The sequence below is a fragment of the Haliaeetus leucocephalus genome, unplaced genomic scaffold, assembly GCF_000737465.1.
Source record: "Haliaeetus leucocephalus isolate CR32 unplaced genomic scaffold, Haliaeetus_leucocephalus-4.0 Scaffold626, whole genome shotgun sequence".
Lineage (NCBI taxonomy): Eukaryota > Metazoa > Chordata > Aves > Accipitriformes > Accipitridae > Haliaeetus > Haliaeetus leucocephalus.
This window is the reverse complement of record NW_010973062.1, coordinates 2,386,749-2,399,725: the sequence shown is the minus strand read 5'-3', so window position 1 is coordinate 2,399,725 and position 12,977 is coordinate 2,386,749. Positions and strand designations below refer to the sequence as shown.

General features: G+C 39.7%; 1 protein-coding gene across 1 annotated transcript in view; it reads right to left on the bottom strand.

Annotated features, from left to right (window-relative positions):
* Positions 1-12,977, bottom strand: part of CLYBL (citrate lyase beta like) — a 146,917-nt gene that overhangs the window by 22,888 nt on the left and 111,052 nt on the right. The window contains exons 5-7 of the mRNA XM_010578340.1: positions 5,629-5,817; positions 1,974-2,075; positions 56-149 (exon numbers count right to left, since the gene is read on the bottom strand). Coding sequence (XP_010576642.1) covers positions 56-149; positions 1,974-2,075; positions 5,629-5,817 — 385 coding nt within the window. The remainder of the gene's footprint in view (positions 1-55; positions 150-1,973; positions 2,076-5,628; positions 5,818-12,977) is intronic.

Here is a 12,977-nt window from a genome sequence, read left to right as displayed (position 1 = left end):
TTCTCCAGTGCAAATACCATACGTTAACATTTATAATAAACACACAGGTAACAACCTATGCTGGCACGGAAATCCTCTCCTCCAAAGACGACTGCGTCCAAATGAAAGCCAACCTGGGATCCTGTTCTCAGTGCTTCTTCACAGACAGCCTTCAAATGAGAACAGAGTATTAATTGCTACAGAAATGCAGGACGCAGAGAGACTACAGATGATATTACAGCAACTCAGTATTACCAAAATCCTTCAGCCTAAAATTGCTCTTATTAAGCAAAGCCATTGTAGGTGCTCGGCTATGCACAGTGCTTTAAAATGACTCAGCAAAAGAGAAAGCATTATCCTTCCCTAAGCACCTATATGCTTAGACTGTAAATACAGGACATTGTAGTACATTCCCTACCTCCTGGTTGACGTAATGCCTGGGTATTACTGTGATCACTACTTCAGATATTTATGCAACAATATGAAACAAAACATTTGTCAAATACTGCTTAAAAGCAAAGAAAAAGTATGAAATTTGATTTGTCTGACATGTAATATACCCACATGAGAGCAGAAATAAAGATCAGAATCTCTTTTATTAAATAAATAATATGAACGGTTTAGAACAGTTGTAGATTCCTTATAGGATATAAGGATTCCTTACAGGATTGCCAATTTAAAGTCTTCCGCTACATATAACTAAAACGTAGCTAAGGAAGTTAAAAATGCAACAAGTGCTGCAGAGAAGTATTAAAATAAAAGCAAGAAAAATTTTGCTGCTGTAGCTATTCTATGAACAAGTGCATTTCCAAAATACTACTATTTTATATCCATGTTTGGATAATATTAATATTTTTTAAGGCTAAGGTACGTGGAGAGAGACACATGGAGAGAGATGTAATTACCAGTTCCACTAATGAGTGTTCTTCGATGGCAGCTGGTGGGACAAGAAATTATTCTTTAACAGAGTGCTCTAAAAGGCAACTCTCCTGCCAACATCAGGAATATTCAAAATTTCACTATAAAATACTGTAGGTGAAGAAAAAACCTCAGCTGGTTTAAAATATGATTTAATTCCGCGTATGCACACCGGACAGGAGTGTGTCTATTTGGTTACTGCTTTATTATGTTCCCAGATAGGTTAGCGTGTGTTGTAAGATAAATGGCTGTATCGAATGAGCAGGCTGCTCGTGAAGCCTGCCGGTACTTCTGGAGGTACTTCAGATGTGTGTGTCCTCAGCTGGTCCGAAACTTTTCCCTTAGAGCTTGGGAGGGGAATGCTGAATTTCTGGTGCATGCACGAGATCTTCTGTTTCATTACCATGCTGCCTTGCCTTTCTGAGAAACCTGGACTTGATAGTAAAGGTTGGGGAGTAATTTATATTAAAATGCACTTTAAAAATAAGATTTGATCTAAAATTACCCTAAAAAAGGGGCATGTTCTTCAGATATTTCATATTTTCAAAGTTAATTATACTTCTAATCTTACCATTAAACACCCCATCATACACACAAAAAAAGGGTAACATGAAATTTGGTTGTAATGTTATCAGTAGAAACCATTATAAAGATGCCAGATAAGCAATAGTGAAATGATGATTAATTGTTTTTTTCTAATTAAATGTTATACAAAAGTTGAGTTTGATAGTTACTAAATAGCAAGTGTATTGCCACAACGTGAGTATTTAAAATCTTTGGAGAAGCCCAGCTCCTACTCCAAGTGTGTTAAAAATGATAACAGTAATGCAGAGAGGTTTTGGTATTTGGCATGGACTGTCTGGAACTGTTCTGTCACTGAACTGAATTTTCAATTTATGAAGGCCTTTACAATACAAACATGAGAGTTCAACGTACAAATGTTTTACGGGATCGAACAATATGTTTAGTATTCTTTAACCTCTCCTCCTTGATGAAATTAGGGGGAGACTGGGGAGTATTCTGCTTATCCTAGTTTGCTGAGATGGCAAAATATGAACACTTCAAGACCTGCTTACCTTAAAATTGAGCAAGCCCACTGCAGTTTCCACAAAGGGGATAAAATTCATTGGTTCTACAAGTGTTCGGTCTTTTAGGTGGTGTAAGAATTTGTCTGAAAACTAAAACTAGACAGTATGAGCTATCAGAGAGAAAAAAAAAAAAGAACAGTCTACATGTATATATAACACATCAGATTTTTACCTGGCTGTAACAACACCCCGCCCCACCCCCAAAACTTATAATTAAAAAAATTAAATCAGCTTTTAACAAGGCCTGAGATTTGAAACCACAGCATTCCCATACATTTCTGAGTTTGGAGGCTGGTTGGAAAAAAAAAAAAAAAAAAAAAAAAACCAGGCTTAGCACCTCTCACCCTGGCTTAGTGAAATGCAAATCCGCGGGCTCTGGAAAACAATGAAGTGCTGCTGTACCTGAGGTCCGGTTTTGTTTCAGGTCCAGCACTGCCATCACTGGAAGCGCTCCCCAGCCTTCTAAGTGGCATCCGTATTATTCATTACGGCACCGTTACCCTTTTGTTCAATAGGCTTTTCTTCATAATTTTTTAGCTTACCTAGGAAGGCCTTAAAAAGGAAGTTTAATTCTTTGAAGACCAAAGCTTGCCAATTTTTTCCATGAGACCAGTTCACAGCTAGCTCTGAGCTGCCAGTGGGGTAGCCCAAATTCCAAAATCTATCATCTGGAAACATACAAAAGCTCTTGCACAGATTTTTCCCCTTTCAAAAGGGGAAAAAAAAAGGGGGGGGGGGAAATCCTCAGCCCTATATTGTAAATCTATTATGTCTGTCCAGATCGAGTAATTTGCGCAGAGATAAACATATCGCAGGTAAGGCAAAAATATGTTAGTAAATAAAGACAAAAATAACATATGCATATATTTTAAATTTAAGGAATATTTGACTATTAATGGATATCAAAGGAAAGGGAATTTTAATCATCTCTCCATTCAGTCTCAGTTGGGTAAATCATATCTAAGAGATTTGCATAAATATAAACCATCAAAGACTTTTCATCTTCAAAGGGGGTTTCAAGACCCTATAAGCTTTGTACTGTAATCATCGCAGGTCACAACCCTGCAGGAATAAGGCTGCTATGGCAACATAAAAAACTAATGCTTAAGGCTTAGCATAATATTCTGACTAATAGAAAGGAAACTCATTTTAAAAGCTGGCAGCCTATTTACCAGAAGCTGGATTAGAGGTGTTATTTCCCCTTTTAGCTTCCCCCCACCACCCCTCCCCAAAAGAAGGAAAATCTAATCACCCAGATCTTGAAAAAAAGCTTTCCAGCAATTTGCAGTAACTTTACAATTAGGCCAAAATAAATCACAGCTTTCTTCGATGAAGAATTCTGCCCTTCCCATCCCTACTTTGCATCGTCACTGTGGCCCTCTTGGTAACTTTTCTTTGGAGAAGAGAATTCCACCCAAAAATGTGCAAGGAGAAAAAAATAATAATCAATGCAATTCACACGTGCGAGTGTACAGTATGGCAGGTACTATAGTGACAGAAAACAGTAAATGCAGAAAATGAGGTAATATAATAGCATCAGCATGTATTTTTAAGACTTCTATCTGATTTTTATTTTTTACGCAAAAAAAAGTAAAAAGTGCTACTGTGTTTATATTTTAGGTACAAGTTAAAGCAGGAGAGCTCTTCTCTTATTTTAAAATATTTTAGAAGTCACACGCCTGGGATTTTTGCTGTCTTTTGTTTTGAAGGTAAATGAAAATAAAAAGCACGTTTAATTAAATATTGTCTCCCTTCCTCTCCCTTTTAAAAAATTTGCAATAAGCACCAATACAAAAGGTAACGAGTGGAGAAGTTTCAATTAAATTTTTTTTTTTTTTTTTCAAAAGGAGACGATTAAATGTTTCCGGCTCGCTAAAGTGTTCATTTCAGGGAGAAAGGGGGAAAAAAAAAAAAAAAAGAAGGCGGAGGGAAAAAAAACCCACAAAGCTTGGGGAGGGGATGAAGTAGCAAGGCCTCAGCAATTCTTTCAATTCCAGTGCACACCCAATAGTGTGTCGGGAAGAATGCACACTGGTCGGGATTTGTGGGAGAATTGTCCCGCCACAAAGGAGGGAGAGTTACGCTTGTTATAGTCCAATAAGCCATGCCAGTCAAACAAGTACCCACACTAGGGACAAAAGGAAAGCAAGAGATTCTCACACAAAAGAAAACAAGTAAGCCCATCTTTTAGTTGTGCATCAGCCTCCAGGTTTTCTGCTGCACATAAATAAAAGTGAAGAGGGGGGGTGTGTGTATGTGTGGGGGGAAATAAACAGCTTCTGGGAGGCTGGGAGGCTGAAAAATCATGCCGGAGTGAATTTTGGGAGGATTGGGAAAAGGAGGCAGCGGTGTTAAGCAGAGCGCGGCTCTTTGTGTGCAAAGGTTGGGCAAAGTGAGAGGGAAGCAAAAGGCGGACTGTGAGGCAGAAGTTGTTGGGACTGGCTTGTTTTCCATGATGGAAATCAAAGTTAACGAGAGGGAAGGTGGAAGGGGACGAGGGGACAAAGAGCCCACGCATCCCACCTCCCCGCAAAACCTACTCGGTGGCAGCAAGGGCCCTGCCATTTTGGAAGCATGAATATTCATTACTGACAGGTTACGTCTAACACTTACACAGCTGTAAACCCTGAGAGGTATACTCCGGTTAATTTAATTAAATGTTGGTGGAAGGGGATGCTGTAGCTTGCATGGCGAGTGGCAGAGGCCGAAGGGGCAGAGCCATGCAACGGACGGGGCTCACCACGTACCCAACTTATTTGCTCAGTTGTACGCTCACACCCGATCTCAATGGTTTGATCAAGGTTAGATGCTGAGATTAAAACAGATCCTAATACGTCTGCCTGCCTTTCATCACAGCTTGCACGCGTGCTAGTTGCTCGGCTAGCGGTTTGCAAAAATATAGAAGTGAATGATCAAGCATTATTCCTTTACTGGCATGTTACAGCAATAATGGTATATCTAAACAAACATCCCCCTTTCTCGACAATTAAAACAATTATAGCATAATTAGGCCTATTTCAAAGTTTTCTTAAGTAATTTGACATGCCAACCATTTACATTTCAGGTTTTTATTGGCTGAAAAGTCAGTCGTGAAACACAAACACACCTGTCAGCAATTAAAAAGGAAGAAATAGAGAACTGTTCAGGAAATAATATCTGTGCTAATTAAAAACACTAGTTAAAAGCTTCCTGTTTGTTCCTCCAGTTGCCCCAAGGAGTGACCTTCCCCCCAACTCATTTTTTCATATGTCGCTAACATGGTTTCCCCATCTCCTGCTTACAATGCACGTAACTAAGGCTCACCGACAGAGGCAGTCATTTTGCTTGTTAGGATAGTTAGAGGAGAGTCAGATACTTACGCTTCTATTTTTGATAAAATACTCTGACATCAATATTGGTCCTTTATTAACTGCGGGAGAAGTAAACCTGGTTTTCTTTATAAATGCAAAGTGTTCCACGTATGCTTTTTATACAGCACATCTTACACACATTTAAATGGATGCTTTTCCTAACTACCTTAGCCAAGCAACAACATTATACAGTATTTGCTGCCTTCCTCATAACTCAGAGTCATTCATCTCTGTGCATGTATGAACTTGGCCCAACAGCTTCAGTCAAAAGCTACTGTGTTGTTGGTACTCACCCATTTTATTTCTTCGACATTTTCAACCTTTGGCAGCATCATGCTTGAAGGAAGGGTCTTGGACTGCAAAAGCACCTCTAGATCTTCTTCTGCAAGACCGCTGGACACAGAGTTTATCCTAACACACTTTTCAGCATGGCCAAAGTCAAACTCTTCAAGGGTTTTGACAACGGTCAGTCTCGCTTCTCTCTACAATACATATGAGTTTAGAGGCACAAGAAAAGAAAAAAAAAAGCATGTTTTCTATTGACGGAAAAGTGCACTGAGCAGAAAACTTGAAACGATGTGGGGAAAAAGCTAGACAGCCAGTATATTGGTGTCCCCAAAATATCTGTCATTCTTGGACTTTTAGTGAACCAGTCATCACCAGCACCCTGTAATTTTATCTTCCTTGTTTCTTTATAACTGGTAAATAAAATGCTTAGGTTTTATGTCTAAGTATTTCTACACCACCACTTGTAGGAAATGAGACTTTTGTGTCCACTAGTGCTGAACATGTCTAACAAACGCAAATCTTTATACTAACCACAACGTGTTGCACTAACCGTCTGCACTCACAAAACCAGCATGTTATTAATTTGCATAAAACAATTCATTTTTGTAATTCATCTCTATACTGCCTGGACGTCAGTATGCACAGATGTACGTATACTTCTTTGGTTTTGCTATATAAATCTTCCTTTTCTCCATGTATCCAAAGTGTATCAAAGCCTATGGTAGAGTTCACAACTCACAAGTGAAAACAATGTGAAAATAACTTGGGAGATTTTTCTTGAACCACATAAAAAGCTATTCTCCTGCTGGCACAAAATAAAATCTCCAAAGACACGCGCTTCCCATGGCCATTCGCTATGTTTGTGAATGTAAATTTACAAATCTGTTTAATAGTTGATTTGCATGAAGAATACTTGCGTGCTTTTCTGAAACAAAATGCATTTCTTGGCCTGGAGAAGAAGCAGGGAGGGGGGAAGGAGGGCGCTGGGCTCCCTACTTCCTGCCAACTGCAGTTTCAACCCCAAATTCCTTCCACTCGCCAACAGCCCCTAACAAATTTGCATTGTCAAAATGCACACTTATCAAAAGTCATTTCATTTGTGAAGAGTTTTTATGGGGCTAATAAAACTTTAAAGCTCCTGAGTCACGGAGGTTCAGGAACGACTTTAACAATATGCAGTCGCTGAATAGAGATGCTTTTCAAGAAAACAGGCAAACTCAAGGGGAAAAAATGAAAAAAAAAAATCATCAAAGTTAATATCCAGGCTAATACCAATCAGCAAGACAGCACATGACAGTAGATTTAAACCAGACGGATGCAAATCTCTGCTGGCGAGAGGGGCAGAGGCAGTTTCCCAATGTGGTCTGAGTTAAACAGTGTGAGGGAACGGTAGCTTACAGTTGTCAGGTCCGATCAGAACAGGGTCTCCCAGGCCAGTTTAAGACAGCTCTGCAGTGTACTGATTTACAGGGCTGGGACCCCCGATAATTAGGGTAAGTTTAGAAAAAAGCAAGTGATGGCTAGAACTGGTTAAAAGGAAGGAATAATGAAGCAGAAAGTTAATGAAATCTGAAGCAAACAGCCTTCAGCTTGGGGCTACTAGCCGTGTTTCTCCGAAGGCTGGGAGCATATGCCCGTTAATCGGACAGACGGGAACAAGGCGCACATGTACGCATCCCTGTGCTGCGATCAAGGGGCACGTTCAGAGGTAATCTCTGGAAAACACAACCCAAAACGTTCGAACTGCTGTGAATGGACTCTGACTGGGGCCATTAGGAAAGCCACACAAAGATGCATGCAGTTTACTACAAACACATCCAGCTGGAAGACAGCTCCGGCGCACAGCCGTCTGAAATGGTTCTTCTGAATTAGGTAAACCGAACCGTATGATGCCAATACCGGGTAATACAAATCCCCTACGTTTTCCTTCTCCGACCAGGGGTAATGGGTTTCTAGGGCTGGGCTGAAAGTTTCTGGATATGATGCAGAAGGGTAGCTTAAAAACACGCTCCAAACCAATTTATGCTTTTAATTAAAGTCAGATTATCACCGTTTCAGCACACACTGATCCAATTTGCAAAAGAAAGATCTCCCCAAATTATCCACTAAGGCAGCATCCAACTCCAACTGAAGGCACATCTCTAGCAAACTTACAGCCTAATTCGTTATGATTTTTTTCAGATTATAATAATGAGCAGTAGACCGTCTCATTAGCTATTTTTCTCCTCAGGCTGCAAAGTCCCTTCCCAAAAAAGACAGATCGTGTCTTTCTAGGTATATTTCCATACAAAACACTTATTAACAGGCTGTTGCTGTTATCAATTTACATAAACTAAATGTGCAGCCCTCTGGTACATATCCCAAAAATAACCAACAACTTCACTGAATTTATACCAACCAACAAACATGGGGAGGGGGTTGTTGTTTTTTTCCCATATTTTAATAGAAAATATGTTGCTATGTTAGTTAACACACCCATGCCATCTGTTGGGTTGAGAATTGATGCATTTTCTTAGAACCACTACATTTTAGATCTGTCTGCCTGGATACCCCAGGAATGGAAACGTTTCCCTTTCATGATAAAATACTTCTAGTCACTATAGTTTCCACATCAGGATTCAATTTTTGTTTTTAATTGTGGGACAAACTGAGAGGACCTGGCTGCCAAAGTCAGAGCTTGTGAGGGGGCTGACTTGGTGCCTACCCTTCCTACAACGGAGAAAATCCCATTGATGTTAGTGGGGTGTATAAGGTCCCCACCCAGGCTTCCAATAAAACATTTCATGGGTAAATAAAAAGATGTACTAAAACCTCTGCTAAATGTACTAAAAACATGGAGGAAAGGGAGAGCCCTTTCTGCCTCATTACGCAGGGAAACGTAGATGCTATTCCTATTGTGGGACCCTCGCAAAAGCTAAAATTTCAAGCTAGGTAAACTACTTCAGCATTGTAGCAGTAGAGAAAAAAGTAGTCCTTGATACAATAAGGTCTTTATAGTAGTGGATGCGAGAGTAAACACATTTCCCAAATGCTATATAAAGTCCCTGCCAAGAATGGTCAAACTAGAATTTTTAAGGAATGGTGAAAGACATTTTTTACCCTGTTCTTCACATGAGAACTACAACATCAGATAATACTCTGTCATGAATGAATAGCTGATAAAGAAATAAACCTGATCATTAAGTAAACGATTCCATCCCCGGGTAGCTTGGGACGGTGGTATCCCCATTGGGTCCCACATGGGTTGGGTTCTTCATCAAACTGAACAAGAGAGAAAGACAACAGAGAGCTTCATGGTAAGCAGTGATATTATTAAAATATGCTAAATTTACCACTCATGCTGGAAAACCCATTGGGAAAAAAAAATGCTGGTCAGGGTGGCTACTTTAGTATCCCTTCTGTTTGACTCTGAGGAGGACATGGGAAGAAGATGTTCGTTACCACGCGCACCTACGCCAACTGGAGAAGATAAAGGTTTCAGTGATGCAGCATTGCCGACAAATCCACTGCCACCCAGACCCACAGACACTGAAATTAAAGACGGGAATGCGCGTGTTGCCGGCTCGATTGGCACCCATTAAACCTAATAACTAACCATCCTCATGAGTTCCTAGCTCTGAATTATCAAATCTGCAAAGAAAACAACATCCGTCCACTTTTACACTCCAGTGGAAGAGGTGGTCCCTCGCGGCGGGGCTGCGCAGTCTCGCCATCTGGAGAATAAATCGAGTGTGAAGTACAGTATAGTTTGGGACCAAGCTCCGTGGCGGCAGCCCAGCAGTTAGTTCATTAGTCCCAAACTTGCGGGGATTAGTGCGGTATCAGCTCTACTGTCGGATGGGATCAGGCAGGCAGAGCGCAAGACTCGGGGTGGCGGCGAAGAAGGAGCCCCTCGGGCTTATTTATAAAACTACACACTATAAGCGCACCTAAATAGGTGCCTGTGGTAACAGTACTAGCATAGTCTCCTATCAGCTGAATCAGTACCTTTCCTTCTCTCCCCCCCCCCTTTTTTTTTTCTTTAAGTTATATGCCAAGACATAGAAATTTCCACTTCAAAACAGAAGGAAAGCCACAGAGCTGGAAGCTAAGCCACCCACTCACCCTGGACACAGTGTTAATACAGCAATAATGAAGCAAAGATGGTCAGATTAACAGAATTTTGGGGACTGCAACAGCAGACGGAAAAATGACATTTTCTTCTTTCTTTTCAAACTGGTACGATACCCCACAAACGAGTTTTCCAGCACTGTGATTTCTAGATCTGCCTGATTTTGGGGACAAAATCTCAGTTTTGCTTTATCTTTCTTGCCTAGTCTTACCTCTTTTTTTTTTTTTCTCAAGATCTTCAGGTCTTATTGTAAAGTTAGTGGATATACTTCAAGATATGTTTATGTATAGATCTCATCCTGTTAACGTCTTTTGGCAATAATTCTTCATATGGAAATGTAAATATAAGATGCGCTAAAATGGCAGGCCAGAATCTATCATCCTCATTGCCATAATAAGTTTGCATGTTTCAAATGGCAGAGGAAAAATTAATTACTATAATCACAATTCAAGTTATTTTTCGTGACAGGTCTGACATGGTAAAAACATACAATTATGTGTTAATGTTACTTCCCTGGAGTGGTTTGTTTACAGGACTTGACATTGCTGAATCTTTTGTCACTTATATTAGTGCATACCCTATGAATGCATCTCTCGAGTAAGATTTGGCAGAAGCACACATACATTATGTACCCACAGCGTTTTTTGGGCAAAATTGAATTTCTGCAGAGGGAAAGCCTGACATTTTTTACATGCTTAATTCTCCGTCAGTGAAGTGATGCCATACAGAATGATACTTCATTTAGTTTCAAATTCACAGATGAGATTGGCGAGAGAAAAGACATTTGTTTTTAAGGAAACAAAGAGAACCGTAACCACGGAGCAGAGTGTTTCTGAGAACAGGAGGCGCTTGGTTCACAAGACCTGCCTTCTACCTTACATGCATCAGGTACTTGTGAGAACAAATCTTTGAAATGGCAAATACTTATTTCTAGTTAGTCTTGTTAGACCGAAAAACTGCTGAAAAATATGCATACATTGCAAAGCCTTAAGGAAGCTGTTATTAAATTGTTTCTTATAGTTACCTTCGAGCAGATAATCAGCTGAGGAGGTTTTAAAGACTTAGGAAGTTTTAAAACACATTTTCTTTTGGTTTAACAGGGAACATGCCAAACCCACCATGTAATCCTAAAGGAAAGAAGGGGCAGGAGTGGGGAGGAGGAGGGAGAATAGGGTCTCCATCATGTATGTCAGTGTTTCTCCTCTGCAGTTGAGGCAAATGCACGTTTTGGAGCACTGCAAGATACTGATTTTTCTGCTCCTCTTTCCTGAAATCTTCAGTTTCTTTCCTTAATAATTATTTGGTCTATTCAATCCTTTTCTTTTTTTATACCAACCTTTTCACTTTGCTGAAAGAGATTCTTCATGACATAATGAGTCATCTAACTCTGTGCATCTCTAGCATCTGCTGCTTTTCTTTCTGCTAATTGTCTTTACATGCAGTACATGGTCTAGCAATGCTAAAATGAAGCAAACTTCGGTGGTCAGCATTATGAACTGAGCTGCAATTTAATTATGCTCTGCTGAGGAATCTTAATTTCTTTGCCCATTTTCCTAGAAGATTCATTTAAGGTCTAGGAACACATCAGTGCGCCTATCAACAATATTTATCCTGTATTTTTAAAGGACGAGATCTCTTAAAGCTGTTTATGAATAGCTGGGAGCTGCTTGCTGCCATGCAAGCTTAGCAAGCCTCTCCCTCCCTCTACCAGCATGGACAATGTGGATCCTGAAGCTATTAGGTGGGGTCTATCCAACATCATCAGAGTTGGGCAACTTCCATATACGATGATTGGGTTATGCCGTGTCTTGAGATGCCGTGAACGTGGGGAACCAGAGAATAAGAACCCAGCTGGCAGTTCAGGACCCAGGGCTCATGAATCCCAATAAAGCTTTAGGGATGCTCAGCTACGTAAGCACTATATTTCTGCGAGGCTGGGGTATCTGAGGATGTGTATATTAGTGCAAAAGCAAGACATTTTCACAAGTTGTGTTTAAGGTATTTTTCTGACTTGCATGTGTCTCATAGAAATCTAAACAGAGGCCAGTGGGCTGCTAGAATGAATTGGCACATAGAAATATTCACATAATATGAGGACTTAGCATAAATATCTCAGTAGCAAAAATAATACAGCATGGGGGGTGTGTGTGTGTGTACGTAAACACAGAGACCAGCTTATACTTTAAGACTATGTGTACAGAAATATTTCAAAAGCTTTTTTAATGTCAGTACTATGTACAACAGCTTCAATAAAAGAAAATTTTGTTCATGTACGTAGGCAGCTATTCTTCTGTCTGCCAACTTTTATAAACACTTACAAAAGAGATGTAAACAACCTTTCAATTAAGACAAATCAAGCTAACACTAATTTAAGCTGGCTGCAAGATGTAGTCTCTTTACTTCTTTCCCTGGCTTTCTGAGGATGCTTTTGGTTTTGTGACAGATTAGCATCACAAATGAAAATTCTTTAGAAGCATTAGTGTTAATTAGTCTTCCTGGACAGTCTGAATGAGCTGCTGCATGATGAAATGAGATCACAAAATACTCAATCTGATGTATCAATAATAAATAAAAAAAAAAAGGCTATACATTTCTTTCATCCGGCACATGAACTTAACTGTATGTTATGCTTATTTTTTATTTAAAAATATTCTACTTTAAGGTATCTTTACTTGGCATGAGGTAATAAATTATCATGGAAAATGTGTACATTTAGGCATTGTTTTTTACTTTTATAAATGTACCTTTTTGTTAATGCAGATAATGAAATACATTGCTGCCCGTCAAAGTACATCTGCTTTAGCAAACTATCAATCCCTGTTCAGCAGCTGATTTCAGGTGTGAATCTAAGTGAGATATGGATCAAATGTTTTGAAAATTGGCAAATGGGTACCATCAGAACCACCGTTTAATTACTACCTCAGTTATTTAATAAATTATTTGAAAAAAATAATTAAAGCCAAACAAGGTAAATGTTAAACAGCATGGAAAGTTAAAAGCAAGCTAAAGGCAAATAAAAGTTTATCAGAAAGAAAACAACCAGCCAGAGGCTTACGCCTGCTTGTACTGAAAGAGCCAGTGTCTGCCCCAAGCTGCTCAGAAGCCCCTAGGAACGAAGAAGGCATTAAGAAAAATCAGGTCAGCTGTGCCATGGCTTCCTTCGACCTTCCTCTTTTCTGGAAGAAACTTTTCCCAGTCTACCTGCAGTCTCAGTAAAACTAGGTGTTTCAAAGAGAAAACTTG